The 18,703-nt window shown below is 37.6% G+C and overlaps 1 protein-coding gene and 3 pseudogenes across 1 annotated transcript; all 4 read left to right on the forward strand.

Moving 5' to 3' along the window:
• Positions 1-2,333: 2,333 nt before the first annotated feature.
• Positions 2,334-3,312, forward strand: LOC129647519 (olfactory receptor 12D1-like; annotated as a pseudogene).
• A 5,757-nt stretch (positions 3,313-9,069) lies between these two features.
• Positions 9,070-10,280, forward strand: LOC129647520 (olfactory receptor 12D2-like). Its single transcript, XM_055574595.1, has one exon. It carries the CDS (start codon positions 9,173-9,175, stop codon positions 10,124-10,126), a length of 954 nt encoding a protein of 317 aa, XP_055430570.1. The 5' UTR covers positions 9,070-9,172; the 3' UTR covers positions 10,127-10,280.
• LOC129647181 (olfactory receptor 1F1-like) lies at positions 10,258-14,029 on the forward strand (annotated as a pseudogene).
• Positions 14,030-16,522: 2,493 nt separating this feature from the next.
• Positions 16,523-17,643, forward strand: LOC129647521 (olfactory receptor 12D2-like; annotated as a pseudogene).
• Positions 17,644-18,703: the final 1,060 nt, after the last annotated feature.

Genomic DNA, 18,703 nt, shown 5'->3' on the forward strand with positions numbered 1-18,703 from the left:
ATGTTTATTTATTTGTAATTCTCCAGACCAGACTGTTGGAATGGGTAGCCTTTCCCTTCTCCAGGGTATCTTCCCAACCCAAGGATCAAACCCAGGTCTCCCACATTGCAGGTGGATTCTTTACCAGCTGAAGACACTAATTTAAGAATGCATTACAATATCAAACAACAATGCAAAAACCGCAATTACTTTTGCACCAAAGATACAGCAGGGCTTCCCCAATGGCCCAGCAGGTAAGGAAACTGCCTGCAATGCAGGAAAGGCAGGTTTGAGCCCTAGGTTGGGAAGACCCCTGGAGGAGGGCATGACAACCCACTCCAGTGTTCTTCCTGGGAAAATCCCATGCACAGAGGAGACTGCTGGGTCCACTGGGGCCTAAAGGGCCAGACATGACTTGAGCAACTGAACACAAATGATACAGCAAGAAGCGAAGATACTTTGGAGAGACAAGTCTCATTCTCCTAGAGAGAAATATGAATTTTGGGGATCCCAAAATTAAAGAAACTATTTTAACATTATTACTAACTGTGAAGAGTCAGATTTAGAAAAAACAAAAGCAATACTACTTCTCCCTCTTTCTTTTTTTTTTTTTTTTTGTTTTCCATAGAACCACAGTAAAAAATTAGTGGAATATTTAAAAGATAATCATCTTTCTGTATGGATCCATGGGATATGACTGGCCCTCATTCCTTAACTGTCATTGCCCAATTTCCTAGCATTTTATACAAAGCTTTTCCAGGGAAGTCCCCAAGATGACAAAGTATATCCATCTCTCTGTCCCAGGAAAGGAAAGGTAATTTAAGAATTCCTGAGGCTCTTGAAACTGTACTGTCTATGGTTCTGAAACTGAGAAAGAAACATAATAAGGAAAGAAAATAGGACCAATGAAAAAAATGGGACTCAAGATAGGCACCCTCCAAGGAGAATTTTCTTATATTGCAAGTATAGAAAGGTAACTTGTTTATTCTTTCAATAATCCTCCCAAACCCCAGGGACACTCTCTCAAAGGGTTTGTGTATCTAAATATCTGTGGATCATGAAAGACAGGCAAAATTTTAGAAAGAAGAGGTTTCAGATGATGAAGATCTTATACTGTAATTCCAATATAAGCTATCATGTCAAATACTTTTCTACTCTATTCATTTAAAATTTTTTCTATTTACTTTTAAGGAATGTCAACCTGAGAAGCCTTCTTAACTGTGGATTTGAGCAGTCAATCAGGTAGGAGAATGAACCAGGAGACAGGCTGGAGAGTTGCCCATCTTCTCTGTCTTCCTGCCTGTATTAAATTTACATGCCAAGGATTTAGAGCTGAATTCCTATCTTATGATGGATATTGTGTTTGTGGATTACGAAGACTTTTTACCAGCTACATTTTTATTGCCATATCTCTAGATATTTTTCAAAGTAAATATATAGTTGATAAATATTCAGGATGCAGTGAAATAAGTATTTAGTACAGAAAGTCTGATTGCTCTTTTCTTTAAACGTTAGGAAAAAGTTTTTTACCCCAAGAGAATTTTTGATACAATTTTGTTTTGTAAGTAGAGAACCAAAAGCAATGCTTGGCATATGTGTATCATAAGCAAGAATGATTAAGTTTAACCATATACAATATATACATGGCTATCAAGGAAAGTTACTCTTAATTCCTTAAAGCCAGCCTTCGATAAACGTGTATTAACATCAAATAATTTCTCAAAATTCTCATGACATTTAAAGGTGATAATCTCATGGGATTTCTAGAAATGTTCCCTACTAAATTCACTTTTTTATTCTAGTCACATCATGTCTTTGTCTTCTCCTTTCATGAGTTTCCCAAATATTGAACGATTCCTTTTAATAGCAAGCACTCTAATGTTTACATCTCCATTCAGAGTTCTTTATAGCTCTTATTATTCCCTCACTGTCAATTTTTCTTAGGTTAACAACCCTTCAAATGATTTTGTACTAAGTCAAGTGACAGTAGTGTGGTGGAGGGCTTAACAATTTACCCTCTGTTTGATCTTAGGATGATAAAAGACAAGTCTTTATCAGAAAAGATGGTAGGCTGGCAATTTGCTCTGAATCCCTGGAAAAAAGAAAAGATTTTCTCTTGAAAAGATGTATATATATATTTGAAAAGATATGTCAAATAAAAAACAAAAGTGTTTGAGTAACAGTCCATAAATGGCATATAATGTTAATAATTAATAATCTAGTGGTCCAAATATTGTATAATCTGTGCTGCTTAGAGTATTTAAAACACCACCACTCTACCTCAAAATATTATTGTCTAGATGGGAAAATCCTCAGCTGCAGGACACTGGTTCCCATCAGAGATAGCATCCCATATGTTATTTTCTCTTTTCTTTCAAGTGATGCTGAATCAAACCTCAGTCACTGAATTTCTCCTCCTGGGAGTGACAGACATCCAAATACTGCAGCCTGTTCTCTTTGTGATTTTCCTTGCAACTTACATTGTCAGCTTGGCTGGAAATGGAGCTATCCTGATGGTTGTCATCTCTGATCCAAGACTGAATTCTCCTATGTATTTTTTCCTGGGAAACCTGTCATGTCTGGATATCTGCTACTCCACAGTGACTCTGCCAAAGATGCTGGGAAACTTCCTGTTTACCCACAAAACAATTTCTTTCTTAGGATGCATTAGCCAGCTTCATTTCTTCCACTTCCTGGGCAGCACAGAGTCCATGTTGCTGGCTGTGATGGGCTTTGATCGCTTTGTAGCTATCTGTAAACCACTTCATTATACTCTTATCATGAATCATCAAGTCTGTATCCAGATAGCTGTCACTGTCTGGATCATTGGTTTTTTTCCATGCCCTGCTGCACTCAGTAATGACCTCTCACTTAAACTTCTGTGGTTCCAAATCACTTCTGTGATGTTAAGCCATTGCTGGAGTTGGCCTGTGGGAACATTGAGCTCAATGAGTGGCTGCTCATTACTGTCACAGGCACCATTGCCATGGGCTCATTCTTTCTAATATTCCTGTCCTATTTCTATATTATTATCTATCTTTTCTTCAAGACCCATTCTTGCAGCATGCTTCATAAAGCACTGTCTACGTGTGCCTCCCATTTCTTGGTAGTCATTCTTTTCTTCGTCCCTGTTGTTTTTGTTTACATTCATCCTGCCTCAAGTAGCTCCATGGATCAGGATCAGATCATTGCCATTATGTACAGTGTGGTCACTCCTGTGCTAAATCCACTGATCTATACTTTGAGGAACAAGGAATTAGAAGAGGCCTTGAGGAGGGTGATGTGAAGGATGCTCTGATATGAAGATATCTGAAGAACTCTTCGGAGGCATAAATAAATAGGTAATGAGAAACTGGAGAGCCTACTAGGTTCCTCCATCCATGGGCTTTTCCAGGCAAAAATACTGGAGTGGGGTGCCATTGCCTTCTCCATAGCAAGTTTATACTGCTTCTCAAATTGTTTACTCTTTGTAAAACAGAGTGCGTGTGTGCTAAGTTGCTTCAGTTGTGTCTGACTCTTTGTGAGCCTTGGACTGTACCTTATTGGGCTCCTTTGTCCATGGGATTCTCCAAGCAAGAATACTGGAGTGGGTTGTCATTTCCTCCTCCACGGGGTCTTCCAGACTCAGGGATTGAACTCACATCTGTTATGTCTCCTGCATTAGCAGGTTGTTCTTTACCACTAGTCCTACCTGAGAAGCCTATGAAACAGAAGGAATAGTATAAAGAAAAACTAAATGAAAAAGCCCAGTAAGTTGTGTTAAACAGTGCATTTCTAGGTAATATAAGGGAAATGTGAACATATGTACATTATACATGGAATCTTAAAGTTGCATTTGTTTGGGAGATATTGGTTGATACAAATGATCTGTCATGTTTGTGCTCTTAAATAAAATCAGGTACAGAAAGTTGCCTCAGTTACTCATACATTGTATAGCTGGAAAGTGCTTAGGCCAGTTTATCTGTGTGTTTCCTGCAAGTTAACATATTATAATGTAAACAATAAAATTATTATGCCATTATACTTTAAGGATTTGAATTTAGGATCATGGGCACAAATGGAAAAGTAAATATTAACTCACACTTGAGTGAAAGGACATTTTTAATCAGTATGTCATGATTTCTTTTTTTCTAATCAGGGAGGCAAGTAATTAAAACAAATATTGCTGTTAGTTCTAGTTAACAGAGGTAAAGTAACCAGTGATTTATCTAGAGTTTTGTGAACTCTGACTGAAAAGATGCATTATAAGTCAACTGACAATCTGTCAAAGATTACTGTAAAATATTGGTAAAAGTATAGTCAGTTTGAAAAAAATCTCAGGAATACATTTTTAGCTTTTAGCATGTTATCTTCCCCTCAATTTTTGGTCATGAATATTGAGTTTCAAAACGTTCCCTATCATTTATTTTGTTCTTTGATTTCTATACTTATTTTCACAGATTGTAATGTGATATAATATGATGTAATTCCAGTGAAATATAAAGAATTCATAAAAATTTTGTTTTGCTTTCCTTACCTGTCACCAAGCTATACTAAGTGAAAGTTATTAAATAGTCATTGCTGAAGTATGTTTGGAGGCTAATAGACAAGAATTACTATGTTCCTCACTTTCTAAGTTCCTAGATGTGCCACTGAATCTGAAACCATGGTGGGTGCCAGTACTTACAACTATTTAGAGATACAGAATCCCTGGTGTCCAGTGTATAGGACTCCATATTTTCCCTGCTGAACGCACAGGTTCAATTCCTGGTTGGGGAACTAAGATCCCACAAAACAGGTAACACAGTCAATAAATAAAAAATAGGAATAATAAATAAATAAAATAGAAATACAGACAGATAAGACTATAAAAGGTTATTTTGAGGTCACAGACGGACTGCTCAATTTTTTACATTCACTTTTGTAAACCCAAGAAATTTGGTTCTAACCTTACTCACATGGTTCTTCCATCTTCCAACTCTACCTTCTTTGGTCTCTTGATTCCAATTTTGTTTAGAAAAGAATGTGTGTGGGAGAAGGCATCTTACATCCTGCACTGTCTCAAACAGAATTTCTATTGAACAGAATTTTTGACATAATCCAAGCTTCGTAGAGACTGTAAACTGTAGAGGAGCACATGGTTACCTATTGCTGTATGACACACTGTCACCCTAAACACAGATGGTTAAACATCTATTTAATTAAACTGCATTATTTGGTGATTCAGAAATTGGGGAAAGTACAACAGAAAAGCACTGACTCTAATGTTTCAGGTCTCAACTGAGATGACTTTATCAACAGATGAATGAAATAATTTGTTAAAATTCAGTGTATTTGTATGACAAATGTTCTCAGAACAATAAAAATAAAAAGACGCATATAATGTGTTATGACCGTATGGCAGTCACTTCGAGCTATTCTTATATAAGGAGACAGGGCAGTGACTAAACAGAAATTGTGAGTTTTAAGTAATCTTTCTGATTTTATGTCCAAATCAGTGTTAGGCTCCTGTTTATTGATTTTATTCCTCAGCCCTATCTATAGGAAATTTTCTCAAGAAAAAATTCCTCCAGGTTTTTCTCTAATGAGTAAATCTGGGAACTGATTTCTAAGGCCAAAATGATTTCTTCCTAAATCCTTCTGGTTCAAGAGAGATTAAGCTTGATAATGCCCAGCTTCTAAACTACATTATTTTTACCTGGTCTCATCAGTGTATTCCAAGGCCCTGACTCCTTTGCTCTTTCCATCTACTCACCAGTATCATTGGATAGAATGGAGAATTCCAAGGTCATTGTTTATAGAGATTGGGGTAGCCAGAGGCAAGTGTTGAAGCTGTCATTTGACAAATGGAGTAATAGGATCAGCTTTCAAAGTGGACTATAGAGTTCAAGTTCTGCACTTGGTGGACTGCATAAGGTTGACAGTCTATTTGATTTGTGTATCTGTTTCCAATGTAGAGTGTAAATCAAGCCAGCTGAAAGAAAATATCTCAATGGTTAAGACAGCTACTGTAGAACTGCCTAGTTGGAAGTTAAATATATAAGCCAGAGTTAGGAAAATAAGTTGAAATTAGAAGTATAACTTGAGAGTTATCTGTTTATAGATATATAAAGCACAGAACTAGAAGACAGAGAAGAGGAGATGCACAAAAGTGGATAATAAGGAGGAAGAGCAGTAACCAGCCAAGGAGACTGGAAAGGAGTCACCATGGTGGCTCTCCTGAATGCAGTTTTTTTTATTATTGGAGTATAATTGCTTTACAATGTTGTATTAGTTTCTGCTGTACAGCCACATGAATCAGCTATATGTATACACTTATCTTTTCAAAATGTGTTTCAGATGCCGATGGCATGGATGCTGATGGTATGGGCATTAGTAATAGAGGGTAGAGACAGTGAGCCTGTTAAGCTGCTGATGAAATTAATAATTAAGAAATTATTAATGTGATGAATATATTATGAACTTCAGCAAAAATGAAACACAATTGAAAGGTGGACAAAGTACATTGCATTTGTAATGGCAATTAGAAAGCTTGGATAGATGTTGGATTGCATATAGATATTCCTTGGATGAAGCAGATACAATACTACTACTAAAGCAGAGAGCAAGAAGTGAAGAAGACACACATTGGCGATATCAGCCTCATTCTCCTAGGGAGAAGTGTGAGGTCTGGGACACCAAAATAAAAGAAAATATTTGAGTGTTAATACCAACAGTAGGAGAGTCCTGGTGTTCCAGTGGTTAAGAATCTGCCTGCCAATGCAGGGGACACAGGTTAGATTACTGGTCCAGGAAGATCTTATATGCTGCTGAGCAGCTAATCCCTTGTGCTACAACTCTTGATCCCAAGCTCTAGAGCCTGCGAACCACAACTACTGAAGCCCGCATCCTCTAGAGTCCATGCTCTGCAACCCGAGAAGCCACCACAATGAGTAGCCCGTGCACCACAACGAGGGAGTAGCCTGGGCTCACCACAGCTGGAGAAAGGCCGTGCACAGCAGTGAAGACTCAGTGCGCCAAAAATAAACAAATCAAATTTTTTAAAAAACACCAACAGTGACGTGTCAGACTCAGAAGGAACAAAAGCATTACCGCTTCTCCTCATTCCCCTCTTTTATATTCCATAGAACCACAGTAATAAATGAGTAGAATACCTAAATGATAATCATCTTTCTGTGCAGATCAATAGGATGTGACTGGCGCTCATTCCTTAACTGTCATGGCCCAATTTTCTTCCATTTTATATAGAATTCTCCCAGAGCAGTCCCCAAAATGAGAAAGTGTATCCATACCTCTGTCCCAGGAAGTGAAAGATAATTTTAGAGAGAGCGATACTAAGTGAAGTAAGTCAGAGAATGAGAAGTATCATATGACATCCCCTGTATGTGGACTCGCAAAGAAATGATACAAATGAAGCTACTTCTGGAACAGAAAGAGACTCACAAACTTAGAAAATGAACTTACAGGTGCCAGGGGAAGGGATAGTTAGGGACTTTGGTATGGTTGTGTACACACTGCTATATTTAAAATGTATAACCAACAAGAACCTATTGCATGGCACATGGAACTCTCTCAGTGTTATGTGCTGGCCAGGATGCGAGGGGAATTTGGAAGAGAAGAATGGATACATTTATTTGTATGACCTGAGTCCCTTCACTCTTCATGTGAAACTACCACAACATTGTTAATTGGCTATACTCCAATTAAAAATAGAAAGTTTAAAGTTTGGGGGAAAAAAAAGAAAACGTAGGCCATTGAGACCTATACTGTCTGTGATTCTTAAAATAAGAAAGAAGTACAGTAAGGAAAGAAAGTAGGAATGATGTAAAAAAACAAAAATGGAACTCAAGATAGGAGATCCCCAAGGAGAATTCTCTCATACTGCAGGTATAGAAAGAGCCTCCCAAACCCCAGGGATATTCTCTCTCAGGGTTTGTCTGAAGATCTGTGGAACATAAAAGACAGGCAGAATTTCAGAAAGAAGAGGTTTTGGAAGATGAAGAGCTTATATACTTGGTCCCAATATAAGTTGTCACTTCAAATATATTTTTACTCTTTATTTTTCTTAATGTTTTTCTATTATTTACTTTACAGGAGTGTCAACCTGGTAAGCTTTCTTAGTGGTGAAACTGAACACTCAAACAGGTAGGAGAATGAGCCAGGAGACAGGCTGGGGAGTTGCACTTATTGTCTACCTTCTTGCTAGTATTAAAGTTGAATACTCAGGATTTAGGGCTAGTTTCCTATCCTATGATGGACTCCCCATTGTGTTTGTGGATTATGAGGGCTCTTTACTGCCTACATTTTTATTGCCTTTCTCTAAGTGTTCTCCAGAGTAAATATGTGATCTTTAAATATTCAGGATGCAGTGAAATAAATCATTTGGTACATAAAGTCTGATTACTATTATCTTTAGATGTTAGGAAACGGTTCTCTTCCCCAAAGATTTTTGAAACAATTTTGTTTTGAGGGTAGAGAACCAAAAATGATATTTGGCATATCATGCTTCTCTTAAGCAGGAGTGATAAAGTTTAATAATATACAAAAATACATGGTTATCAAGGAAAGCTACTCTGAATACCTGGAAGCCAGCCTTCAATAAAGGTGAAATAATGGTTAGATATTTACTCAAAATTTTTTCTAGCTATAAGGGTGAGAATCCCATGGGATTGCTAGAAATGTTCCCTACTGAATTCACTTTTTAATTCTAGTCACATCAAATCTGTTTCTTCTCCTTTGAAGGATTTCCCAAACTTAAAATGTTTCCTTTTTACAGAAAGCATTCCATGGTTTGCATTTCTATTTCAATTTCCTTAGAGCTCTTACTGTTCTCTCTTTGTTGATTTCTCTTAAGTACATCAAATGAGTTCTTACTTTGTTAAGAAAAAGCAGCGTAGAGGAATATTTAAAAACTGACTCTGTTAGATCTTAGGGTGATAAAACACAAGTGTTATTAGAGAAGACGGCAGGCTGGCAACATGCTCTGAATCCCTGGAAGAAAGAAAAATATTGATAAATCTAATTTTTAAAAGTGTTTGAGTAACGGTCCACAAACACCATGTAACTTCAATATTTAATAATCTAGTGGTCCAAACATTGTACAACCTGTGATGCTGGGACTATTTAAATAGCAATGCTCTCTCTCAAAATATTATTGTCTGGGTGAGAAAATTCTCAGCAGGAGGACTCCGGTTCCCATCAGAGATCGCATTCCATGTTATTCTGTCTTTTCTTTCAAGTGATGCTGAATCGAACATCAGTCACTGAATTTCTCCTCCTGCCAGTGACAGACATCCAAGTACTACAGCCTGTTCTCTTTGTGGTTTTCCTTGCAATTTACATTGTCAATGTGGCTGGGAATGGAGCCATCCTGATGGTTGTCATCTCTGATCCAAGACTCCATTCTCCTATGTATTTTTTCCTGGGAAACCTGGCATGTATAGATATCTGCTTCTCCACAGTGAGTCTGCCAAAGATGCTGGAGAACTTCCTCTCTACACACAAAACAATTTCTTTCTTGGGCTGCATAAGCCAGCTTCATTTCTTCCACTTCATGGGCAGCACAGAGGCCATGTTGCTGGCTGTGATGGGCTTTGACCGCTTTGTGGCTATCTGCAAACCACTTCATTATACTCTTATCATGAATCATCAAGTCTGTATCCAGATGGCTGTCACTGTCTGGATCATTGGTTTTTTCCATGCCCTGCTGCACTCAGTAATGACCTCTCGCTTAAACTTCTGTGATTCCAACCAGATTAATCACTTCTTCTGTGATGTTAAGCCATTGCTCAAGTTGGCCTGTGGCAACACTGAGCTCAACTGGTGGCTGGTCAATAATGTCACAGGCACCATTGCCACGGGTGCATGCTTTCTAACATTCCTGTCCTATTTCTATATTATTGTCTATCTTTTCTTCAAGACCCATTCTTGCAGAATGCTTCGTAAAGCACTGTCTACGTGTGCCTCCCACTTTGTGGTAGTTGTTCTTTTCCACGTCCCTGGTGTTTTTGTTTACATTCATCCTGCCTCCAGTAGCTCCATGGACCAGGATCAGATCAGTGCCCTTATGTTCAATGGGGTCACTCCTGTGCTAAATCCACTGATCTATACTTTGAGGAACAAGGAAGTAAAGAGGGCCTTGAGGAGGGTGATTTCAAGGAGTCAATGACTTGAAGAAATCTAGAGAATTTTCTCAGGCATAAATCAACAGGCAATGAGAAACTGGAGATATGGAATTATACTGCTTGGTGGAGTGTTTACTATCCGTGAAACAAAAGGAACTGTCTAAAAGAATAATAAATGGAAAAGTCCAGTAAGTCATGTTAAACAATGCATGCCTATATAATATAAGGAAAACTTGAATAAATGGGATACTGATCATTGAATTTTATTGTTGAATTTGTTTTGGAGATATCAGTTGACAAAAATGATTTGTTATCTATTTCTTGTGTTCTTGAATAAAATCAGAGACAGAAATTTGCCTCATTTACTCATACGTCATATAGTTGGATAGGACTTAAGTATGTTTACCTATGTGTTCCCTGCAAGTTAACATATCATAATATGAATAACACAATTATACTGTTTCAGGGACTTCTCTGGTGGCCCAGTGGTTAAGACTCCAATCTCCCAGTGCAGAAGATATAGGTTCAGTCCCTAATCAGGAAATTAAGATCCCACATGTTGCATGGCACAGCCAAAAAAATAAAATAATTTTTAAAAATTATTACACTTTAAATTAAACTGTTTTCTTAAACTGCTACACTTTAAGGATTTTAATTTAGGGCCATGGACTCCACAAGAAAGTAAATGTAAACTCACATATGAGTTAAAGGACATTTTTAAGCAGCATGTCATGATTTCTTTTTCTCTAAGCAGAGAGGCAAGTAATTAAAATAAACAGTAGTCTGAGTTCTAATTAATATAGACAGTGTAACTAATGGTTTATCTAAAGAGTTTTGTGAACTCTGACTCCAAAGATATTTCATAATTCAATTGAATAACCTGTCAAAGATGACTGTAAAATATTGTTCAAGGTGAAGTCAGCTTGAAAAAAATCTCAGGAATATCTTTCTAGTTCATTATTATGTTATTTTCCCCTCAATTTCTGGTCATGGAAAATTGAGTTTCAAAATTCTTCCTTTTTTAGTTTTTTGATTTCTATACTTATTTTCACAGACTGTAACATGATATATTATGATGTAATACCAATGAAATATGCTGCTGCTGCTGCTAAGTCGCTTCAGTAGTGTCTGACTCTGTGTGACCCCATAGACAGCAGCCAACTAGGCTCCCCTATCCCTGGGATTCTCCAGGCAAGAACGCTGAAGTGGGTTGCCATTTCCTTCTCCAGGGCATGAAAGTGAAAAGGGAAAATGAAGCCGCTCCGTCGTGTCCAACTCTTAGTGACCCCAAAGACTGCAGCCTACCAGGCTCTGCCATCCATGGGATTTTCCAGGCAAGAGTACTGGAGTGGGTTGCCATTGCCTCCTCCAATGAAATATGAAGAATTCATAAAAAGTTTTTTTCTTGTTTTTCTTATCTGTCACCAAACTTATACCAAGTGAAAACTATTAAATAGTAATTGCAGAAGTATTTTTGGAGCTAATTGACAAGAATTACTATGTTCCTCACTTTCTAAGTTCCTAGAAATGCCACTGGACCTGAAACCATGGTGGGGGCCAGCACTGAAAACTATTTAGAGATACAGAATGCTGAGGCAGTTCAGTGGTGAAGAGTCTGCACTTTCACTCTCGAGGGTCTGGGTTCAATCCCTGGTTAGGAAACTAAGATACCACAGAGCCAGGCAGCACAGCCAAAAATAAATATATTAAATAGAGATACAGACAAGTGAGACTGTAAAAGAATATTTTGAGCTGATAGACTATTCAAATTGTTTACATTCACTTTTGTAAATCCAAAGAATTTGGTTCTGATCTTACTCACATGTTTCTTCTATCTTCCAACTCTACCTTCTTTGGCCTCTTAATTTCAGTTTTGTTAATAAAAGACTGTATGTGGGGGCAAGATATCTTACACTCTGGACTGTCTCAGAAGTTCTGTTGAACAAAATCTTTGACATAATCCAACCTATATGGAGGCTGTAAACTATAGAGGAGCACATGATTACCTATAGCTGCATGATACACTGTCACCCTAAACACAGAAGGTTAAACACTTATTTAATTCAACCTCATTATTCTGTGATCCAGAAATTGGGAAGAGTACAGCAGGGAAGCACTGACTCTGTTTAATGACGTTACAGGTCTCAACTGAGATGACTTTATTAATAGATGTAGGAAAATAATTTGATCAACTGTGATATATTTTCATGACAGAAATTCTCAGAACAATAAAAATAAAAGGACATATATAACAGTTTATGCCTGTATGTCAGTCTCTTCCAACTATTCTTACTTAAGGAGACAGGGCAGTAATGAGGCAGAAATTGTGAAGTTTTAAGTAATCTTTCTAATTTTATTTCCAAATCAATATTTGGCTTCTACTTAATTGTTGATTTTATTCCTCAATCCTGTCTATAGGAAATTTTCTCAAGAAAAAATTTCTCCAGGTTTTTCTCTAATGAGTAACTGTGGGAACAATTGAGATCTAGTTTCTTAGCAAGTTTAATTACTTTTATCTTTTTAAAATTGAATTATGGTTTATTTACAATATTATCCTGCTATCAAGTGTACAGCATAGTCATTCATTATTTTTACAGATCATGCTCCATTAAAAGTTATTACAGGGTAATCACTATTATTCTATCTGCTGCACAATGTATCCTGGTTGCTTATCTCTTTTCTTTTTTAATGGATAAGCAACAAGGATACCTTGTGTAGCACAGAGAATTATATTATTATATTACCTTTCCTTTTTCTTTTTATTTATTTCTATTTATTTTTTATTATTTTTTTTAGGCTTCCCTCATAGCTCAGTAGGTAAACAATGCGCCTGCAATGCAGGAGACCCCGGTTTTACCCCTGCGTTGGGAAGATGTGCTGGAGAAGGGATAGGCTACCCACTCCAATATTCTCAGGCTTCGCTTCTGGCTCAGCTGGTTAACAACCTGCCCACAATGCGGGAGACCAGGGTTCAATCTCTGGGTTGGAGAAGATCCCCTGGAGAAGGGAAAGGCTACCCACTCCAGTATTCTGACCTGGAGAATTCCATGGACTATATAGTCCATGGGATCGCAAAGAGTAGGACACAACTGAACAACTTTCACTTTTTTTTTAAAGTTTTATTTTTATTGGAGTATAGCCGATTAACAATGTTATGTAGGTTTCAGGTAGACAGCAAGGGACTCAGCCATACATATATCTGTATTCATTCTTCCCCAAACTCTCCTCCCATTCAGGCTACCACGTAACACTGAGAAGCGATCCATGTGGTAGAGATCAATCTCTCTCTCTCTCTGGTCCAATTATATTTCATTGCAGTTTATTGATATGGACAACCTGCTTTTGACTGCAGTGGCTATCAACCACTACGCTGCCATCTGCCATCCTCTGCACTATGCACTCCTAATGACTCCTTGCAGATGTGGGCTGCTGGTGGGTGGGTCATGGGGAGTGGCCCACTCCGACTCTTTGACCCAAATCTTGATGCTAACCTATCATTCTATACTAATCTAGAGATGCTTCATTTTCTGTGTGATTTTAAACCTCTTTTAAGGCTTTCCTGCTCTGATGCCCACCTCAATGAGGACCTGATGATGGTTCTGACAGGGCTCTGAGGTATCAGCCCTCTCTTCTGCATCATAAGCTCTTATACCCATATATTCCTTGCTGTAGCTTGGGTTCCATCAGCACAGGGGAAAAAGAAAGCCCTGGCCACATGCACCTCCCACCTCTCCATGGTCATCCTCTTCTATAGCTCGCTCTTTGCCACCTACCTGAAGTCCCCATGTCACTGGGGAGTGGAAGAAATGAAGCTGGCTTACGCATCTGAAGAAGGAAATTGCTTTGTGAGTAGTGATGGAGTCTTCCAGCAATTTTGGCATCCCTTTAAATATGTAGAGATTGTCAAGAAAGGACAGAAATACAAACAAGTGAAATCAGAACAATAACTTAAACAATGAGCACACAATAATTATTTATTTGTATTATATTCATGGCATACTATAACAAGCAATTATTGTAATGAATATATAATGAGATGCAAGGTAACAAAAATGAACTGTGATAGATGGACAAAGTACATGGCATTTACAACAATAATTAGAATGCTTGGATCCATGTCACATTGCATATAGGTATTCCTTGGATGAAGCAGAAAGAATATTGTTACCTAAAGGGTACAGCAATAAGTGAAGATACACATTGGAGAGACCAGCCTCAGTCTCTTAGAGATAAATGTGAGCTTTGGGGATCCCAAAATTAAAGAAAATATTTAAATGTTACTACCAGCGGTGAATACTCAGATTTAGAAGGCACAAAAGCAATACTACTTCTTCCTAGTCCTCTTTTTTGTTTTCCATAGAATCACAGGAATAAATGAGTAAAATATTTTAATGATAATCAATTTTCTGTATGGATCAATGGGATCTGACTGGCCCTCATTCCTTAACTGTCATTGCCCGATTTCCTTCCATTTTTCCATGGAAGTCCTCAACATGAGAAAGTGTATCCAAATCTCTGTCCCAGGAAATGAAAGGTAATTAAAGAAATCCTGAGGCCCTTGAGAACTCTATTGTCTGTGGTTATGAAACTAAGAAAGAAACAGAGGAAGGAAGGAAAATAAAGAAAAAAATGGAACTCAATACCGAAATTCCCCAAGGAGAATTCTCTTATATTGCAGGTATAGAAAGGTAACTTTTTTATTCTTTCAATAATCCTCCCAAACCCCAGGGACACTCTCTCTCAGGCTTTGAATATCTCAAGATCTGTGGATCATAAAAGACAGGCAGAATTTCAGAAAGAAGAGATTTCAGAAGATGAAGAGCTTATGCTGTAATTCCAGTATAAACTATCACATTAAATATTTTTCTACTCTTTATTTTTCAAAAATTTTTCTACTATTTACTTTTCCAAAGTGTCAATCTGATAAGCCTTCTTAGCTATGAATTTGAACACTCAATCAGGTAGGAGAATGAACCAGGAGACAGGCTAGGGAGTTGCCCATATCCTCTGTCTTCTTGCCTGTATTAAATGTACAAGTCAAGGATTTAGACCTGTTTCCTATCTTATCATGAACCTTGTCTTTGTGGATTATGAAGACTCTTTGTTGCCTACATTTTTATTGCCATATCTCTAGATAGTCTCCAAAGTAAATATGTAATCGATAAATATTCAAGATGCAGTGAAATAAATAATTGGTACAGAAAAATCTAATTGTTATTTTCTTTAAATCTTAGGGGAAGATTTTGCCCCCAAGGGAATTTTTTTTATATAATTTTCTTTTGCAAGCAGAGAATCAAAAACAATGTTTGACATATGTGTATCTTGATCAGGAGTGATAAAGTTTAACAGTATACAAAATATACATGGCTATCAAGGAAGGCTACTCTGAATTCCCGAAGCCATCTTTACAAAAAAGATGTGCAGCGTCCAGCACAGCAGGTGAGAAAGACCTGAAACCCGGGAGTGGGGGGGGCATGTAATGAAAACACAGATATATATAATTTGGCAAGCGGGGAGTTAGGAGGCCCTCCTGCTCTCCATGGCAGGAAGACAAAATGGCTCCTTTCAGCCCTCACTTTTATTGGCAGAAGTCACATGAGATCATTAGGAAATAGCTATACTGGGGAGTTTGATCAGCGCACCATCAAGAGGAAGTAAAATTAAGGCTCTGCTGTTAATCAGGAACATCTTGCTTGGTTTCCATGAGGACGGACACAGGGGCAGCCAGTGAAACGGAGGAGACAGCACGGCCAGCTCCACATATGTCCGTCGGGCATGCTTACTAGGACAATCTCAGGGGCGCAGTTTGCCACACCCTCCTGTCATGGGGCAGGTTCTGATCTCTGCCCTGCCAGGCTGCAACAAAGATGTAATAAAAGTTAGATAATTTCTCAAAATTTTCTCTAGCGCCAAAAGTGATAATCCCAGGGGATCTCTGGAAATGTTCCCTAGTTGATTCACTTTTTTATTGTAGTCAAATCAAATCTTTCTCCTTTCATAGATTTCCCAAACTTTGAATGATTCCTTTTTATAGGAAGTGTTCCAATGTCTGCATCTCGATTCAGATTTCCTTATAGCTCTTATTATTCTCTCATTTTCTATTTTTCTTAAGCAAAAACTTCAGATGGTTTCTTCCTAGGTCAAAAGATAGCACTGTGGTGGAGTGCTTAAAAATTTTATGTGTTTTGGAGTTGATTTAGGATGATAAAAGGTAAGTTGTATCAGAGAAGATGATAGTCTGGCTAAAGAAAGTCTGGCATTTTTCTTTCCTGGAAGTAAGAAAAATATTAATGATAAATCTAATTCTTAAACTGTTTGAGTAACAGTGCATAACCAACACGTGACCTTATTTAAATAGCAATGTTCCTCAAAAACTTTATTGTCTAGATGGGAAAATCCTCAGCTGTGGGACTCTGTTCCCATCAGAGATCGCATTCCATATGTTATTTTGTCTTTTCTTTCAAGTGATGCTGAATCAGACCTCAGTCACTGAATTTCTCCTCCTGGGTGTGACAGACATCCAAGTACTGCAGCCTGTTCTCTTTGTGACTTTCCTTGAAACTTACATTGTCAATGTGGCCGGGAATGCAGCCATCCTGATGGTTGTCACCTCTGATCCAAGACTCCATTCTCCTATGTATTTTTTCCTGGGAAACCTGGCATGTATAGATATCTGCTACTCCACAGTGACTCTGCCAAAGATGCTGGAGAACTTCCTCTCTACACACAAAACAATTTCTTTCTTAGGATGCATAAGCCAGCTTCATTTCTTCCACTTCCTGGGCAGCACTGAGTCCATGTTGCTGGCCATGATGGGTTTTGACTGCTTTGTGGCTATCTGCAAACCACTTCGTTACCCTCTTAGCATGAGTCATCAGGTCTGTGTCCAGATGGCTATCACTGTCTGGATTATTGGGTTTTTCCATGTCCTGCTGCACTCAGTAATGACTCTCGCTTAAACTTCTGTGGTTCCAACCAAATCCATCATTTCTTCTGTGATGTTAAGCCATTGTTGGAGTTGGCCTGCAGAAACACTGAGCTCAATGAGTGGCTGCTCAATACTGTCATGGGGACCTTTGCCATTGGCCCATTTTTTCTAACACTTCTATCCTATTCCTACTATTATCTATCTTTTTTTCAAGAGCCATTCTTGCAGCATGCTCCATAAAGCACTGTCTACTTGTGTCTCCCACTTCATGGTATTTGTTCTTTTCTTTGCTCCTGTAGTTTTCACTTATATTCGTCCTGCCACAGGTAGCTCTGTGGAGCAGGAACAGATCATTGCCATTATGTACAGCGTGGTCACTCCTGTACTAAATCCACTGATCTATACTTTGAGGAACAAGGAAGTGAAGGGGGCCTTAAGGAAAGCGATCAGTAGAAGATTCTGACCTGAAGTCTAGAGAATTCTTCTGAGGCATAAATATAAAGGGGCAATGAGAAAATTGACATGTGAAGTTCTACCACTTTTCTAATTGTTTACCATTTGTAAAAACAGAAGGAAGAATATAAAGGAAATGTAAATTAGTAAGTCCAGTATATTTTGTTAAATAATGCATTTCTAGATAATATAATGGAAACTTAAACAAACAGACATGGAATCTTAATGCTGATTCTGTTTGGGGGATATCAATTGATGAAACTGATTTGTTATGTATTCTTTTGTGTTCTTGAATAAAATTAGATACAGAAATTTGTCTTAGTTACCCATGTGCTCTGTAGTTGAATAGTATTTAGGTCTGTTTACCTGTGTGTTCCCTGTAAGTTTATCTATCAAAATGTGAACAATAAAAGTCTTATGCTATAATATTTTAAGGTATTGAATTAATGGCCCTGATTACTCAACCGGAAAAATAAATGGTAACTCACATATGAGCCAAAGGATATTTTTAAGTCATATATGTCATGATTTGTTTTTCTCCAATCCAGAAGCAAGTAAATACTTAAAGTAAAACATATTTTGAGTATTCATTAACAGAGATAAAATAACCAATGGTTTATCTAAAGAATTTTGTGAACTCTGACTCCAAATATGCTTTATAAGTCAATTGGACCACCTGTCAAAAATAATTGTAAAATATTGTTATAAGTGGAGGCAGCTTAAAAAAAATGTCTTGGGAATACCTTTCTTGCCCATTGGTATATTTTCCCCTCAGTTTTTGGTCTCTTGAAAATGAGTTTCAAGACTTTTCCTTTTAATATATTTTCTTTTTTATGTCTATATTTACTTTCACAGATTACAGTGTGATATAATATGATGTAATATCAGTGAAATATGAAGAACTCATCCAAAATTTCTCTTGATTTCCTGACCTGTCATTAACTTTATACCAAATGAAAACTATTAAATAGTAATTGCTGAAGTATTTTTGGAGTTAATAGACAAGAATTACTATGTTCCTCACTTTCTTAGAAGTTCTTAGAAGAGTCAGTGGACCTGAAACCATGGGGAGTGCCAGCACTTACAACTATTAGAGATACAGGATTTCCTGGTGTCCCTGGAGTGGTTAGGACTATGCACTTCCACTGCCAAGCGCTGGGGTTCAATCCCTGGTTAGGGAACTAAGATTCCACAAGCTGGGCAGCACAACCACAGATTAAAAATTATAATAATAAATAAG

This window comes from Bubalus kerabau, chromosome 3 (genome assembly GCF_029407905.1).
Source record: "Bubalus kerabau isolate K-KA32 ecotype Philippines breed swamp buffalo chromosome 3, PCC_UOA_SB_1v2, whole genome shotgun sequence".
NCBI lineage: Eukaryota > Metazoa > Chordata > Mammalia > Artiodactyla > Bovidae > Bubalus > Bubalus kerabau.

Bases quoted from the DNA above. Each gene is read 5' to 3' on its own strand.
- LOC129647520 (XM_055574595.1), top strand. From the start codon at position 9,173: ATGTTATTCTGTCTTTTCTTTCAAGTGATGCTGAATCGAACATCAGTC.